Source organism: Chiloscyllium plagiosum, unplaced genomic scaffold (genome assembly GCF_037043375.1).
Source record: "Chiloscyllium plagiosum isolate Xiang-an unplaced genomic scaffold, Cpla_swu_hap1 HiC_scaffold_39, whole genome shotgun sequence".
In the NCBI taxonomy this organism is placed as follows: Eukaryota; Metazoa; Chordata; class Chondrichthyes; order Orectolobiformes; family Hemiscylliidae; genus Chiloscyllium; species Chiloscyllium plagiosum.
The window spans coordinates 22,365,431-22,384,078 of record NW_028270177.1 but is presented as its reverse complement, the minus strand read 5'-3'; the positions used below and the strand labels follow the sequence as shown (position 1 = coordinate 22,384,078).

The 18,648-nt window shown below is 35.8% G+C and overlaps 2 protein-coding genes across 3 annotated transcripts in view; one reads left to right on the top strand and one right to left on the bottom strand.

The window, feature by feature from the left end:
• lipca (lipase, hepatic a) overlaps window positions 1–11,832 on the top strand; it is an 87,924-nt gene extending 76,092 nt beyond the window's left edge. Inside the window, exons 6-9 of the mRNA XM_043677450.2 lie at window positions 2,128–2,370; window positions 2,864–2,984; window positions 8,498–8,716; window positions 9,703–11,832. Of these exons, the coding sequence (XP_043533385.2) occupies window positions 2,128–2,370; window positions 2,864–2,984; window positions 8,498–8,716; window positions 9,703–9,832 (713 nt within the window). The 3' untranslated portion in view covers window positions 9,833–11,832. The remainder of the gene's footprint in view (window positions 1–2,127; window positions 2,371–2,863; window positions 2,985–8,497; window positions 8,717–9,702) is intronic.
• Window positions 11,833–13,411: 1,579 nt separating this feature from the next.
• adam10a (ADAM metallopeptidase domain 10a) overlaps window positions 13,412–18,648 on the bottom strand; it is a 165,309-nt gene continuing 160,072 nt past the window's right edge. For both annotated transcript variants that reach the window (XM_087981441.1, XM_043677449.2), the window contains 2 exons: window positions 18,543–18,648; window positions 13,412–15,327 (listed from right to left, as the gene is read on the bottom strand). The exon at window positions 18,543–18,648 is cut by the window's right edge and continues 21 nt beyond it. In XM_087981441.1, the coding sequence (XP_087837567.1) occupies window positions 15,227–15,327; window positions 18,543–18,648 (207 nt within the window). In that variant the 3' untranslated portion in view covers window positions 13,412–15,226. The remainder of the gene's footprint in view (window positions 15,328–18,542) is intronic.

Below are 18,648 nucleotides of genomic sequence, written 5' to 3'. Positions count from 1 at the left end.
TGGGTCTCAAGCTTAGTTTGGTATTGCCTCTTGGCACCTCTGATGGCCTTACAAAGATTATATCTAGATTTCCTGCATGGGTCAGAGTTGTCTGACCTGAATGCCTCAGACCTAGACTTCAATAGGGAGTGGATACTTACTTAGGTTGGCTGCTGAGTTCTTAAATGTGGACCAGTGTACTGACTCTGAGCAGTCCCATAGATGCATTCCGTTGCCTCAGACCAAAACTGCACTATTTTCTGTAGTGGGTCCTGATGCTTCAATTTCAGCTGCAACTTCCCCACTCTGTCCAGGCCTCCGAGTATTCCGTAAGTTTCAATCAGGTGCCCTGATCCTTCTAAACTGCATCAAATACAAACCAGAGTCCTCAACTCCTCCTAATCTGACAATGATTAACCAGAGGATGAACGGCTTGTGAATCTCCCCTGGATGCCCTCCTAAGCCACATATTATTCCTTAGATACGGGGCCTAAATCTGCTCACAACATTCCAAATGTGGTCTGACCAGAGCATTATACAGCCTCAGCAATACATTTCTGCTTGTGTATTCTATCCCTCTTGAAATGAACGCTAAAATTGCATTTGCCTTCCTAACTACCATCTGAACCGATGTGTTAACCATAATTGAATTCTGAACTAAAACTTCTACATCACTTTGTGCTTCAGATTTCCGAAGCCTTTTCCCATTGACCTGCCAGAGAAAGTGGTGGATGCAGGTACAGTTACAACATTTAAAAGACTTTGGATAAGTTCATGAATAGGAAAAGTTTGGAGGGATATTTAGCCTCGCACAGCCAGTTGGGACTAGTTTAGTTTAAGAACATGGTCAGCGTGGACTGGTTGGACTGAAGGATCTGTTTGCAAGCACTGTGACTCTATGAATTTATTTAGAAAACAGTCTACATCTCTATTCTTTGCATCAAAATGCACACCCTCACACTTTCCCATATTGTATTCTATCTGCCACTTCTGTGACCCAGCCTCCCCACCTCCTCAACACTACCTGTCACTCTACCTATCTTTATGTCTTCTGCAAGCTTAACAACAGTGCCCTCAGTTCCTTTGTCCAGATCATTAATCTATAACATGAATAATTGAGGTCCCAGCACTACCCCTGTGGAAATCCACTCATCACCAGTTGACATCTTACAAAAACCCCCTTTAACCACACTCCCACCTTTCAGCCAGTTAGCCAATCCTCTATCCATGCTAGTGCTTTGCCAATTTAAAACTAAAAGATAACTTGAATGTGATTTATCTCATCAGTGAATAGTCTACATTCCAGCCCGCCAGTTTTATAGGAATGGCTATTCATAGAAATGTCTTGGCTCACTTGCCAGTTCTAAGCCCGAATCACTGCAATCAATGCTGTGGACAAAAAGAACCTTAGTCATTTGTATGTGGGGGGGGGGGGGGGGGGGGGGGGGTGCAATGGGGAGGGTGCACTTTTGGATTCTGGGAAGTTGGAAGAGAGGTAACAGGTGGGTGGACTATAGTTCTGTCTGATTCAGTACACATTCTCCAACATCGAAAAGTCCACGGTGTAGCTATCTTCTCTAACAGCAGTTGGATACATGAAGGCTGTAGTGAAATATAAATTAAACCATATGCAGTTTATGAATTAGTATTAATCTCCATTACTACATAATCCAGTGTTCAATTAATGGAAAACTTCTTTAGCATAATAAGCTAGACTTCCTTATGTGCATGAAAGGTTTGCACATCTTTTTCATTAATGTTATCCTAACGGTTTGTTGCTTGCATTAAAATACTACCAGTGAATCTGAACTATTTTGCTCAATTTCTCAGCACATGCAGTGAATTAATAAATTGAATTCAGAATCATAGTGTACTTGTGAGAAGAATCTTAATCTAACATACTAAGAGATTCATTTCTATAATACGTAACTGAGTAATGGTGGATATTATTTATTGCTGTAAATATTATCTCCAGGTGGTCAATGATTGCCTTCGTTCCTGCCTTGTATTATGCTGCAGGCAGTTTTACATCACGTGCCAACCAGCAATCAAGAGGTGCCAAAAATTTTACAGTTGCTGATGTTTTTTTTTCAAACTTTAAACTGATGGTTGTTGTAGCAACTGTTCATTTCTTTCATGGTCCTACAGGTATTACACAAACTGTGAAGTGTGCACATGAGCGATCCGTGCACTTATTCATTGATTCTTTGCTAAATGAAGACAAACAAATTGTTGCATATCAATGCAATGACTTGAGCACGTTTAACAAAGGAGTCTGTTTAAGCTGCAGGAAGAATCGATGCAACACATTAGGTTATAATATGAAAAGGATCCATACACATAGAAGCAAGAAAATGTATTTGAAAACTCGTGCAAATATGCCGTACAAAGGTAATGTGTCCAAATATTTCCATTGATATTATTTTTGTTCCAAACCAAGCAATGTTGCTGTTAAGATGCAATACTAAATACTCAAATGAACCCCTTCCTGCATTTGAATCTCTCTTTTCCACTTAGCTAATCTTAGCTGGCACAGCAGTGGATTGCCAAGGCTGCAGAGATGAGAAGTCAGGTCTGGCTCCACTTCAAACTATACTTAGAGACAACAAAGCACAAGTATGCATTATGTGTCAACAAGATTGGAACTAGCTATGATGTTCTATGTTCAAGTAGCCTAACAACGTTTTTCAACGGACAAGATTTTAGAGGTCAAGTATCCATTCAGTTGTACTCAGCAACAGTTAATATCTTCAGGAGGGGGAGAATAAAGTTAAAAGTGAAAAGGACTCCAAGATTATTAAAGTACTGTGGTATCTTTTTGAACTAGATGTGTTTCATTAGAATAAAAAAAATTCTAACTCATTATTTATTTGAATTTTCTCAGTTTATCATTACCAATTCAAGATTCGCTTCATCAAACACACAGAGCACAATAAACAAGAACCTTCTCTCAAAGTTTCCTTGATTGGAACAGAAGATGAAGTTGAAAACATACCAATCAACTTGTGAGTACTATGTTTTCTTCAGGGATCTAAAAATAATTTCTTTTATTCAATCTGTTTTCCATTTTATTAATTCTATACTGTTAGTGTGTGTAAGGAATTGATCTGATAGTTCAGTACGATTTCTAAAGGCAGTAAAAACATTGAAATTGTGAACAGTAAGGTTCTTTTTGTAAGCATTATATCGATGTAATAGATATAAATGAGGGATGGGAATTAAATGCTGGCCTTAGCAGAAACATTCTCATCCCAAGAACAAATAAAGATATACTCTAGAGATGCAATTACAAAAAATGTTTTAGCAGTCAGACAGTCTTATTTGGATAAATATGGTGAGACAAAAACTTATCTGAAAATGATAGAATGGCCTTTTCTTATACAGACTTTGCTTCCTTTTGACTGAAGCTCCAGATATAACTTTTGGGTTTGAAGAATCTTGTTAGAAAGGGATTAGTTGAATCTTGAACAAAGAAAAGTTGATGTTGCCTGTTGTGAATTATTCATACAAGCTGAAACACAGAATCTGTTCACCAGAAAAAAAAACACTTGATTAAATAATGTAGAAATAAAATTATTGTATTTAAGAAGAGATATGAGGTATCAAGTATTTGGGAGAAAAGTAACAAATGTAAATATCTAGTGATGGAGTTTTAAAAATTCTTTTATAAAGGGCTTTCTCAATCAATTAATTCTTTAGTTTAAGGGACAATGTCCTGAGTTATTGATGAGATAACTTCTATATGTTGTACATAGAACCCCAATACAATTATTACTTTAAGTAGACAATGAAATTCTGACTGTCCAATATTAGGTATCATAAGGACCTCAGTATATTTGTCATCATTCTGTTTTTAACCTACTTGGTATCAGGACCAAATCTTAAATTGTTGCATATTAAGTGAGAACATGCCTCGCATCCTTCCTAAAGTATTAATTTGGAGATTTGGATAGTTTGTAAGCATTTATGTTAGATTTTAAGTCTTACAATTATTACATAAAAGATACAAATGTGCATATACAAATTAAATGCTAGTAGATTTTATAATCTCTATTAATGCATTAATATTAATTCAATAAACACATTTCATAAGTTACTATGAATAAACAATCAACGTCTTCAGCTACAAAAGAACTGTTGCAATTTATATTGAGACAATGCTTAAAAACCAGGGAACAACGTGACCTTTGATCAAAGTATCCATTTCAAGAAAGATCAGCAAGTATTGTATTTTTGATACCATCATAGTCTCCTTCTTCAGTACTATTTATCACTGAAACTTTGTTGTTTAAAAGAGAAAGTTATAAAATAACATATGATAACACTAAAATTCTAATATGCAACACTGTTATTCACATAAGCTGAAACACAGAAACTGCCCACTAGATTGCAGTAACATTAACTACAACAAAGCAGAATAATGTGGCAATAGAAATCATTGTGCTGTGCCCAACTTGACATAAAGTACTCAGCCACCACAGTTAATCTGATTTTACTCTTGGATTATGTGAAGAGAGAGCAGTTTCTGGGAGATTATTGACCTGTCTTAATGATAATTTGAGATAATGAATTAAAATGGTTCAAAATAACAATCACAATTCATATTTTGTTTTTTGCTTTTACAGAATATTTCTACCGCTTCACCAAATAGTGATGACATTGATGTGAAGTTGTGTTTGCCTTTGTTCAAATATAAAGTGCCTTTAGTGGCATCACAAAAACATTTGTGTAAATAAAGAGTGTAGATGAACAATGGTAAGGGGGACTTGCACATTTCATTAGTGGCAAACTAAACAATCAATCGCACTTGTTCAGCATCTGGCAAACCACCTGGTTTTGCCATTGCAAACTAATGTCATAGATCAAAATACATCATTGTGATTGCATTTGCTAGACAGTCTGTCTTGCAATGGTAGTAATGGCATTAGTACATTCATTCAAAGCTAGTGATAGCAGAGAGTTGGATTAAAGAGTACAATACTGCTATTGTATTTCCTCACCGCAAGCCAGTGTTTCATTTTTCTCCCCATGTACAGCTAGCTCATCTCCTCTCAAACATTCTATTTTTATACTATCTGTTTTAAGACTAGTTTAATATAGCAAATGTAGCAGCATATGTTTCAGCAATGCTTGTCAATCTTGGAGTGTTTCATATGTACATTTTGGTCACAATGACAAAAAGATAAATTGCATTAAAAGTGTAACAGCAAAGAATAACAAGACCAATCCAGAGCACAAATGGAATAGACTATGAAGAATAATTAAGGGAGCTCCTGTTTTAGTGTGGGTTATTCAATAGCATAGAATCCCGACAGTGTGAAAGCAGACTATTCAGCCCAGTGAATCTGTACTAACCCTCTGAACCACATCCCACCGAGACCCACATCATCTCTAAATCTGCATCTCTCATGGCTAACCCACCTAGCCTGGACATCTTGGGCAAAGTAGCATAACCAATCCACCCAACCTGCACATCTTTGGACAGTGGGAGGAAACCAGAGAAAGCAAAGGGAACCCATGCAGGCATGAGGAGACTGTGCAAAGCCCACACAGTCCCCCAGTGATGGAATCCAACCTGGCTCCCTGATACTGTGAGGCAGCAGTGCTGGCCACTGAGCCATCTGCTGTTTCTTGCAATCTTCATTGAAATTCAGGCTCGACTTTAAACAACTTTTATTAACAGACTGTACACGGTGGTGAGGCCATTGAGCAGCATATTCTGCTGCACAGCTTCCAACGTTCTAGCAGGATACTAACACTGAAGTCACAGTTACATCACAGCTTATCCCAGATCTCATCTACATATTACTTAAATCCTATTTCTCTGGCTTTGCTCTACAATCTGGAAAAAGGACAGCTGTGCGGAAGAGCTTCTAGAAGAATATAAAATGCTATTTGGTATGGACATAGTGATTCCACATATTGGGCCAGGATTTACTGTAAAAAGCCAAATTAATTATGTTCACTGCTTTTTATTTACAATTTAGACAGTAGCTTCAGGTGAAGACACATATGTTGATCATCACAAAAATCCAGAAGTTGCCAACTGCAATGCTTCACGGTTCTTTAAGCTGCATGAAAACAGCATTTCACGATCAATTTCCCAATTCAAAATTATTGCACAGCACCGAGATCCTACACTGACATTGTATAGATGAAACTCATTACAGAAGTTAGGGGTTGCATATTTCAGTCTACATACTCTTTTTACATCTGAACTAGTGGCAGATATTCTCCCTGGCACTGAAAATTAGCTTTTACAAGCACGAGTTCCCATTTCTACAGCCGGTAATCATTGGTGACTTAAAATATATTTATTTCCTTCTTAATCCAATCTATATTTTGGTTTTTGCACCTCATTTTAATTCATCAATTTGATCAATTAAGAAGATACGCAATTCCAACCTGGCTCACCAATGTCCTTTCAGGAAGGAATTCTACTATCCTTCAGATCCACAGCAATGTGTTTGACTCTTAACTGCTTTTGAGGCATTTAGGGATAACCAATAAATGCTGGCCTAGACAGTGATAGTTACATCCCACGGGCAAATGAAAAAGATTGCCTACAGAGAGCATTAGCCACCTCAGTCTCCCATGAGCAAAAACTTATGCAAGCATTTTCTGTTCAACAGGTTGCTCTTGAATGGAACTAAATAAATATGTTTTTGCAAAGAACAATCACATTCCTTTTAAGTAAAACTCAAAATTGTACAGAATTCAAGACATGTTTATTTCAAGGTATTCAACTCTACCCTGTTATCTAGGAATATTCCAAATATCCATAGAGTGTCTTGAAGTACAGGTCTAACAATGTGATTGAATGGCTGAGCAGCAGAGAGATTGATGGTCAACCAGTCCCAGAAACGGGGGTCACTCATACAGGAGTCAGCATTTGATGCACTGAGCTCTTTGGGGGAAACTTTCTGCACTTGCAAAAGCTCCAGGGATCTTCTGTTTAAGCACTCTAATCTATTAACTAAAATAATAGTAACAGTCCCAGTACATAGCCTTCTGGATCTCCAATTGAATTCAGGCCCCAATCATGTGCATTACTAATTGCCTTCTGTTATAAGTTACTGTATTGGATTGGTAGCTAATTGAAATAACTAAAGCACCATGGGGTCTATGCCTTCCTTATTTATGTAGTAATCAGACTATTTCTTCTCCAAATATCAACTCTCAGATGTTCATCCAGAACTTTGAACATTTCTTCTCAAACTTCATCATAATAGCAAGACGTGACCAAGGGTTTAAAGTCACATTGATTATCCATAATGACATAGGCATGTTGTAGTAATTTCCCCATTACTATTGTCAAACTCATAGCCTATAATTTCTAGAACCTGATTACATTTTAAATAAAGGGACCAGCGGAACAACTGGCTTATTAAAGGCAACCAACTGGGACCTCAACTAGTTAGTGAATAGATGAATCAATGACAAGCATTTGAATCCCAGAATTTCTTCAGGATTCTGAGATAAATGGTATTGGTTTCTGCAGCACTACGAATCTTAGGTGAATTGATCCTAACAAAACTTTTGCAATTACTTCTAATGAAACAATTTCTATCTTATAATATTTGAACCATGGTTAGATAAAATCCATTTGTTCCATGTCCATTAATGAGAAGCTACCAGCCTTGGAGATTGTGACCTTTCAGGACAGGAGGTTCCACCACTATTCTGCCCAATAATAGGGCTACTGTTAGTTGTTGAAAAGGTTTTTTAAAAAAAATCCCAGAGAGCTATTGACTGTTCAGTGAAGAATACAAAAGATGCCTACAAGCAGGATTTTCTTGGCACAGCTAAGATTGGAGCTGAGAGAAATTCAGAGGTAGCCACCTCGCTGTTTGGAATAAAGCAGAAATGTCAGTAATTAGGTACTTTTGACCAGTTTCAGGAAACCTGGGAAATGGAGTCCGTGGAGTAATTTTAACTACATGGATGTAAGCAGTAATTGAGATTGAGAGATATTGATTTATGGAAATAAATTCTTTATAGAATTGGAGATTTAGTGACCCACAATGTCACTAATAAGGGTGAGTTTCTGTGGAATCCCTCCCTAACAGCACTATATGTATGATTCAAGGAGCCAGCTCATCATCATCGCAAGGGCAACTAGCAATGGGCAATAAACACCCAGCAAAGCCCACATCCCATGAAAGAAGAATAATTGACAGGACAAAGGCCACAACGCATTAGACTTATGGAAAGAAATAAAGCTAATTTACTAACAAGGAAAAACAATGTCCCAAAATAAATGGACTCAGGATCTACTGAAGTGTACAATAAGGCATAGGTACATTCCTTAAAAGACTGACCTTTGCATGTACCATTTTGCTTTCCTCTTAACAGACTTTGCATTTTCTTCAAACAAGATGCGTATTTGTACTTACACCTGCCCAGTGGAACAGTTTACTTGTTTTCCAAGTAAATTAAAGAAAAGCAGATAGAACGAATTGATTGAAATTACATTGGTTTTTGATTATACAGTGTGGTAATTTTGATTTTATTTTAGAGTTGAAAGCATCACTACCAACAAAACATATTCTTTTCTGATTCATACTGATGTTAACATCGGAGATTTGATCATGTTGAAATTCAAGTGGGAAACCTCTGTGCCTTGGATAAATCTTTGGGAAACTGTTCAAGCATATTTTCCATGGAGACAGAATTATCTGAATTCAGAGCTCGTAATAAGAAAAGTATATGTCAAAGCTGGAGAAACACAGCATAAGTAAGTAATGAAAAAATAGATGCATCTGTTTGTCAGATTACTTTTAATGCCAACTAATCAAATCCATTCTCTCAAATCCTTAAGAGTACACAAGTTCAAATTATATTTTTCTGCATAAGGTGCTAAAAAGAAAAGGGACCAACAGAAAACCTCTCTTTCTCGGTTAAAATTGATAACACTGTTTACTCGAGTTATTCCAATGTTTACACAGAAAAAATATTAAAAATCATTATTTAGATTCTAGGCATTTGTTGGCAACTGTATACTTTATTAATGTTGGAACACTGTTTTAATTTGAGGGGCTTATACAGTGATATCATTATTTGTCCAGTATTTTCATTAACTATATTAACAAATTGAACAATATTCTCATTAAACTCTTCAAGAATGTATTCACTCAAATCAGGACAATTATGATTTAAACTTTTATTGCTAGCTGTAACTGTTTCAATGCTTCTTGGTGTTAATTGTTAATTCAGTGGTGCAGCTTTTATTTAGTCTGCAAATCAAAATAAGTTAGAATCTCTTATCACATTGCAACTTTGAGGAAAATGGTCTGTGTGGCTTTGACAACTTATTCCAAAACCCACAACTGTAAATAAGTGAATATGTAGAATAGGGTTTTATCAAAAAAGATTTACATTATTATATTGGACTACTTGAAGAAAAGTGGAAGTGTGCAAAAAAATATGCATTTTACAAATTGTGTCAAGTTCTGATCACTTTCAATATTGCTACAAAGGTGGATTAGTACTTAAACTTTATTTTTTTAATTCTTGTGTTGTGGAATCAAGACAGTAAAATTAACATTAAGTCATTGGTACAGAGAAGGGGCATGATGAAATAGTTCTTAGCTACTCCATTACATGATTAAATAGTTCACAAACTATTCAACATTAAGTTGTAATCATGAATGACAAAATTCCATTGCATTATTGCCATTGATTAAGAGGAGAAGAATTAACATTTTTTATTTAAAATTTCAGAGTCACCTTCTGTTCTTCAAACAGCACCAATATGCAACTTCAACCAGCCCAAGAGAAAAAATTTGTTAGATGTTCAGCTTATAGAAGCAATAGACATCACAGAAGACTGAAGCACAAAATATCAATTTAAGGCAATCTAAAACGAAGATTTCATCAGTTCACAAAATTCATTTAAAAATCAGAAGTACATTCTGACAGGCAACCTTTATGACTGAAGAAAAATGTAAACATTAACCATAACTTCAATTTAAAAAACTCCAATCTATACAGATGGGTAGAAAGTTTTTTTTGAAAAATCAGTAATGATGATTAGATTAGATTACTTACAGTGTGGAAACAGGCCCCTTGGCCCAACAAGTCCACACTGACCCTCCGAAGAGCAACCCACCCAGACGCATTCCCCTACATTTACCCCTTCACCTAACACTACAGGCAATTTAGTATGGCCAATTCACTTAATCTACACATCTTTGGACTGAGAGTGGAAACCGGAGCACCCAGAGGAAACCCACGCAGACACAGGAAGAATGTGCAAACTCCACACAGACAGTTGCCTGAGGCAGGAAGTGAACCTGGGTCTCTGGCACTGTGAGGCAGCAGTGCTAACCACTGTGCCACCATGCTGCCCATTTACTTAATGTAGAAACAACTTGGTCATGAAATTGCTTACTTAAGAGTGAGGGACAATAGAATTCTCATCAGTCACAACGAGTTTACACATAAATATACTTCATTCTATTCTAAAATTATCATAATATTCATTTACATTGAAAGTTCCTCTTTTGAAACAAAGGCCTGACTTTTGAAAGGAAGTGCTTGATATAAAAATTTGATGCCATCATTAGAAAAAGTTACTGAAGGATATAGATAATAGAGCATTAAATTTAATTTGGAATTGTAACAACTTAAAATTCAGCACTTCTGTGACCAATAACGTATGCCCATCATCAATACAGCACAAGTCTTACAATATTAGATTAGATTAGATTACATTACAGTGTGGAAACAGGCCCTTCGGCCCAACAAGTCCACACCGACCCGCCGAAGCACAACCCACCCATACATTTACCCCTTACCTAACACTACGGGCAATTTAGCATGGCCAATTCACCTGACCTGCACATCTTTGGACTGTGGGAGGAAACCGGAGCACCCGGAGGAAACCCACGCAGACACGGGGAGAACGTGCAAACTCCACACAGTCAGTCGCCTGAGGCGGGATTTGAACCCGGGTCTCAGGCGCTGTGAGGCAGCAGTGCTAACCACTTGTGCCATCGTGTCGCCCATAAAGTGAAGACCAAAAATAATACTGTGGTTAAAAACAGGAAGAGTGGTAACAATATATTTCTACATGTATTCAAGCATACGTATATTTTACTTTTTTTTTTAATCCAAAGAAAGGACCTTCAAAAAGTTTTCCTTGGGTAAAACGCAAAACCTTGTAATAACAAATATGTTAAGGATATTGTTGCACCTCATCCATCATGCTAAATTTTAACCATTAGGTCCTAGATATCAAAACATCCAACTAGAACAGACTGATGAGTGCCTCTGACAGTCATAGGATTCTGAATTTGAGACAGGAGTTGCAAAATTGAAATTTTCTATACGGAAGGATCCTGAAAGACTGAAATGTTATTCAATTAGAATAGAATGAAGTTGTGGTATTACGTTGTATTTTTGGTTACAATGGATAAAATATAATAGAGTAATCATTTGATTAAAAGGGTTCAACAAATTTACAGACACAGATTGTACACGTTCACACCTAAATTTATTTTATAATCCTAAAATGTGGCATGTTAAATATTCCTGTAGAATACAAAATTTCTTGTTCTCAAGCTTTGGTTGGTTATAATAGCATCCAATAAAGGGAACCATGTACAATGAAAAACCCACTGCATTTAATACACATCCAACATAATTTTGTTCAAGGCACCTCAACTAATCTTCCTTTTCTTTCTCACATTGTGACAGTAAGATTGATGGGATCACATTTCAACTACAGTAATAGCTTTGAAGTCTCTGCTGATGTAATGTGACCTGAAAATAACACGTTGGCATTAATAACAGATGTTGTGCACTGTTGACTTGTTGCTTCAAATGAATTAAACTTACATTCAATCATTATTGTGTGCTGTTTTACTTCCCTTTCCTCACCACTTTGTGGAGATGATAATTACTCCATTTTCCAAGAAACCACACTTTTTTTTTTAAAATAGGTGGACATAACAGCCAGAGTGGGTAAAAGAGCAAATTTGTTGTCTGAACTTTCAACTTGGCTTGGTCAAAATGTTGTATTCTTTTTCCAAGTCAGAAAAATAAAGTTAGCCATCAGGCTCTTCTTATTACCTATCCTTCTTAAAATATGTAAATGGTGACAAGTGTGTTAGAATAATCTTGTCGAGTGTTGATGCTGATCTCTGCACATAAGAGGAACAACTGACAGAGCTTTATCTGGCAATTTTCATGTTTTGAGCATTTTGCAAACTTGTAGCAGCAGTCTCATTGCATGAGTGTTAGTGTCTAAATGTTTCACTTTAACCTAACATTTTCAGTGGAAGGGCAGACACCTGACCAAAGCTAAAATTTCCAGATAATCATCTTGTATTCCTAGTCTATTCCAGTTTAATACCATCCAAGTGGCAGGTTTCATACAGGCAACCAATGAGATGGCAGTGGAATGGGAATTCTTGGTGGATTTGAATACTGCATTAGTTCTATTTCACCCAAACAATGGAATAAAAATGTGACTAGACTTAACATAATTATCTTTTCTGTTGCAAGGCAAGGCTGATTGTAGAACCCACTAAATAAATATTAATAAGAGTCTTCACTCCAAATTATAATAATTACATTTTATGGTGTTACAAGCTGTTTTGAGGTATTATTCTTACTTGATGCCATACACCTTAATAATGATTCCATTTTGCTCTGCAAAGTTGCTGATTTAAAACTAATTTTATAATCTTCATGAAGAGGAGGAATCTGCAGGAAGAACTGGGAAAACTGGACAGAAAATCTGCTGATAAAATATGCACTTATTACATTTAAAGCTCTTATCTAATTTTTAGATACTGGGTGCTGGAAAGGTAGAGAACAGACTGGACAAAAAAAAAGGATCCTTGGTTGGAATAAAACACTTTCATCTGCAATTATATTGGTCGTCTCCCACATCACATAACAGGAAGTATACTTCATACCAGAGTCTATCAGAGGTTATCATAGTAAAAAAGAACCGCCCCCACTGATGCAATTAAAAAGTGTCAGCACAAAATGTTTTAAAATTGCCAGATATTGGGAAATTCTCCACTGCAAACGGAAAATAACAGTGCATGTCAGTTTAGTGAAAAATAAAATCCAAAAATAATATTTCAGCAAATGCTGTCACAGGAATTTGGGCTGACTGGAGCATTGCTGATACAGAAGTTATTAATGTTTCAGTTTACAACTTTTGAATAAACAATGCCTAAACATTCAAATAAATTTTAGATGGAAAATCAGAAGAACTTCAGACAACATACTACACCAGCAGAGACATTTCTGAAATCAGTCCTTAGAAGTTGGAATAACTTCAGACCACAATATTTAAACACAAATATAAGACACCACTAAAACGATTCAATGTACAACGCAGTGAAAAGCCCCAAAATTCAGAATGATGCCTTCTCCAGGACTTGCAGTTAACTTCAATAAATTAACACATTCATTTGGTCGATCAAGTCTATTCTTTATTAATGCATTTCAAGTACTTCAAAAAAAAACTTACATTATCTTTGCACAATACTTCTTGCAACTTTTAGTAAAAATTTCCCAGTGAACAAAATTTACTGTATAAAACACAGTGGGCATTAAAATGTGACAGTAGTATTGTTTTGTCTTCTTTTAGAGGTTTCTTCATATCTATCAGAACTAATCTTGAAATGTATGGTTCAGTGCATATCTACTGACGGAGGATTAAAGACTGAAATAAAAAGAACTAGGCAGCCGAGTCCTGCCCATGTCCTACCACAGGATAATACAAGCAAAATGTGACCTTATGAAATGTTTAATACTCTAGATTTTTCTTAAATACACTTTATCAAAAGTACGTTCATTGTTTGATATACAAACCCACTTTGAGCCGTACCAGGTAAAATAAAAGAAAATGATTCAAAAAGTAAAAAAAAACTATTTCCAATTGTTCAGATTATTCAGGATTCTGTAGAATCAGATATCAATTGTTGGGTTTCCAATACAAAATTGTCTTCTAAATCATGTACAAAAAGTTGTATTTTGAAAAATGTCCTTGATTACTGTACAAGTTAACTATTTAAAAGAGGAAAATAGATCATGCTATTTTATCATTTTGGCATGTCTGCCAGACATCCAATTTTTTATTTAATATCTCTAAGTAAACACTTTGCTTTTGTTGAATTTATAAGTTGCTGTTCAGCAGTTTCAATTATTAATAGAAATATCTAAACTCCCCCTAAAGAGCTTAACTCTCTGTAAAAGTGGAGCACCTGCTATTCAGTGGTTGCCCTTATAATTATCAGAATTCACAGATGTATTTAAAAAAAATATAATCCCAAATCTCAAACCTAAATCCCAAAATATAAAAACGATTTGTCACAATTCTTTCACACGTCATAAAGCAAAAACTGAAAATGTTATTCAGGCATATCTGCACCAATTTCCAGCAAAATTCAGAACACACTAGCTAAGTTTCCTAATAATGAAATCAAATAGTGCCAATTTTACACTAAATCTTAAACGATCATAATTTATTAAACTTAATGAATTACAACTATCACATCCCCAATCCAGAGCATTCAGTTTAGAGCTGTACACCTCAGCAGTTATTCATTGCCGGTATCAGCTGAAAAAAATGGTGGCAATAAAGATTTTAAATTTAAAGCCGAATTTCATGATTTTACCATTTAACTGCTGCTATAAATAGAGAGGTCTTAGATTATTTGCGACTTGCATTATCCTGAGTATGGCAATTAAATAGCAATTTTTTTTTCTTAAACAGCAGAAATGCATGTATTACAGCTAAATCCATTATCAGGTTCCTTGCATACAACTTTAGAAAGATGTATGAATATGAGTTCAAAGTACAGGCTGATGTTCGGGAAAAAAAAATTTCATAAGCCAAATAAGTTTCTACATTGTGTTATCATACATAAAAGCTTGAAATTGGCAGCAGTAATAGCATTACTTACAGTCGCATATTTGTGCAAGGCAAAAAGATCACAATGGCCAAGAGTAAGAATAATCTCATATGACTTTATGGTGCCTCATCAAAAAAATCTTTCCAAACATGATTGGATCATTAAGACTGAATTTAAAGGGGCACTGAGGACATTTTAATCTCCATTTTGAACTGGAGACTGCATCCATCACAAGTATTCCAATTCCTTCTAATATTAGAATCTAAAAGCTTTCTATCAGATTTGAGACAAAATGACAGGAACAGGTTTTCTTTGGAACGAAATTTCCTGCTGTAGGCACTAGGAAGATCCAAGGCAAATGCTTCAGTTTAGTGTCTCAAGTGTCCCATCTGATAGTTCTCTCTGGGTCTCTGGCGTGATGGCTGCATTGCCTGTTGCTGCTGTTGCTGTCGTCTTCGTTTTAATGTGCCTGTAAAAATCAAAATTCAGATGTATTCCATACATTGTCATACTCCACACAAGAAATGTATTTTAAGGCTATAGACTAGCTGAACAAATGCTGTAAAAATTTTACTCCTCAAATAGTAGGACTCTGCATTGTCAGAAGTGAGAAAAAACAAACTTCAAATTGCATCCAATAAATTTTACATAAAATAATTGGTGCTATGAAACATGATAAATTCCCAGATTTCAGATTACTATGGAGTCACCTGAGCATAAAAATGAGGCAATAGCCTTGTGTTTCACTCGAGGTCTGTATTCTCTACATCTGTTAACATCCTAGCAACAAAATACAATGTGTTGGAAATCCAAATATTTAAGTAGGTGCCATTTCACCAAAGAAATGTTACTTAAAACTAAGCAAGTTAAGAAATAATATGGTTAATATTCGATCAACTAGCATGAAAGCAAATAAAACACTCAATCTCGTGATAAGGAAATGGCTAGCTTGTATAATTCTGGATGGTACATGTGGTTCCAATTTGTTTAAGTACTGAAGAATAACACCTTTCACAGAAAACTAATTTTTTTCTTCAAATTATAGGCTAGCTCAAAGAACACAAGAGATATTGGGACAGTTAACACCTCCATCACGAGAAATGGAAAGTAAGTGGTTCCAGTTTGTAGGGTTGGCCTGTACCTGCTTATACCAAAATGGCCCATGCCTACTACACAAAATGGCCGACAAAAAATAAGCAAAACTAAACAGCCTGCTTACATCATGAAACATAATGGTACCTTTGAAAAGGACTAATCCAAGATCAGCAAAGGGGCCATAAGAGAAACTGTCTAAGACAGTTTTGATAAAAGGATGCCTAAAGACAGACTAGTGATTGATACCAGCCTCATTAATGAAAGATGACTGTCCCAGAAAATGAATAACACCAGGTGTGTGTGTCAGCATATTAGCCAGCCAGGTTAACTCCCTTAGCTGGTGTCTTTGCAGCTGCTTAAGTTATTTTGTAGTAAATAGTTGTTTCTTTGAGGTTATTCGCAAAATTAAGAAATAGGTTCTAGTTGAAGGTTCTTCACATAACCATAGAAGTAGTTTTCAACATAAAAAGGATAGATACACATATTTAACCAAAATACAACACAAGGAGGAAAAAAAACTTAAAACATAGATGTGGAAGTCATTTAGTGTCAAGAAATACTTTCCCTTATGCCCTGAACACAATGAATTGTTCACAGCCCATTAATTACAAAGTGTTAACAGAAGTAGTTGTATAACCTTACACTTCTTAACTAACTTTATAACTGAAATCAATATTACAAAATCTTATAGCAAGTAGTTAAACTGAACTCTTGTATTTTTACACATATAATTAGGACAGTGAGAAATACAATACGAATAAGTGAGTTTGATAAAGACAGCACAAGGAATACAATGAATAGTAGAGTTTAAACTATCCTTAAAGAAAAGCAAGATAGAGAGAGATCCAAAGAAGGAGTATATAGCCGGTAACTTTGAAAAGTGAATGAATAGGATGCATAGGAAGATCCCGAGGCCTAAAGATTATAGGTTCTGGTGAATAACAGAAGATCGTGGGAACCTGGGGTTGACCACAGGGATATCTAATTTTAATAATGTGTTTTACAGGATTGGGTGCATGGAATTAAGGGGGAAGGACAAGTGACTAGGCTATATTTGATTACTTTAATACAAAATGTATACAAATACTGATTTTACAGTTAAAAAAGCAGAGTGTGCCATTGACCTCTCTTCCAACCTAAGCCATAGGTTAAGTGAATAGTCATGTTTGCATGTTGAGGCCAGATTTGGGGAAGATCATTTGGCCCTCTCCCTGCATTAATCAGTTTCTGCTTGAATAGAAGTCTGCCACTTGCCTGAATCCTGTTTGCCTCCTGAGTCTGTCTCCCCGGTTGGGGGGGATACATTGACAGTTGTAAACATTTACACTAATAGCAAGTCTGATTATCAGAAGGAATAGATCATTGTCTCGTAACACAGTTAAATGTGGCACAGTACAAATTAATTCTATTTGGTTTTGGTTGAGGAAATACTGCCACAATGCACAACCACCAAAAAATGAACACAATCATCGGCAAGGACTTCATTTGACATTTTCTTAACCAATATATAGATATATCTTTCAATTAAATTAATTACAAATGTATTTTAAATGCACAAGCAAATGCAAGTATTTAGCAATTTTAACCATATTCAACCTTTTAAAAATATTCAGAGAATCAGCATGTGTTTGGAAGCATCACACAATCATCTTCACAATTCTTTGATTCAAAGAATCAAAAAGAGTACAGAAACTACTTCAATGCCAAAATCTAGACAGCAAAGAAATTATATAATAGTAAACTGGATTCAAGGTCATACGAAATATCTCAATTTTCATTGATATTTGAATTAATTTGATTTCAGAAAGAAACTTCAGCTTGCTTTCAGCAGTGCCACTGGATTGCTCACTCAATTGTGTTTGATTTGCTCCCTTTTTAAAGCTTGTGGGGCTAGTCCCCACCTTTGTACAGATGCACAGCTTCTGTAGGTTATTTACATCTCAGTACTGAAAGCAGTCATGGAGAAGCTGGTGGGAATCTCATTGAGGAGCAGGAGGATAAACAATGAACAAAGAACAGTGAAAGTTAGCAGCATAATCAACTTCTCATCACATGCTTTAATACGGGTACATTGTGATTTGTTCAAACTTCCGAATAAGGACTTGAAGTTTAAGAAAAGCTTGAGCTTGAATTCTGAAGATACATAGTTGAATTACAGGTAAAAAGGTAGACAGTGGTTCAAAAATGAAGGACTGGATTCCAAGTCTGTAACATAAGAACCGGATTGGACATTTAATTTTAGCTTTACCCACTGTGCCTAGTTATAGACTAAGGAAACCTGCAGAATCTGGTCCTGACAAAGTCTGTTTGTTGATATTAAGAAAAGATCTGGCAAAATCAAACAAAATGTCAGTACGGTATTGTTGATAGATGCTGTACATAATCTTCCCTTTTACAATTAACAGGTCTTTGCATTATTGATACCAAAAATTGCAGTCTGTTTTCAATTCCCTGCTGTACCAAACAAATCCAATATTTAACAACTAGAATGAATTAAACTATTAAATCTCTCTTGCCTCTACAATCCTCTATCTCCTAACCACCAAGAGAACATGCATTCATACATCTTTCATAAAAATTGTTATTTACCTGGAAGTGGTTTGGGAGGTGGCAGTTTAGGGTTACTGCTTGGAGTATGCACACTGCAGATTTTAATAAATCCAGCCATCAACATGATGAGTGCGATTCCCATCAG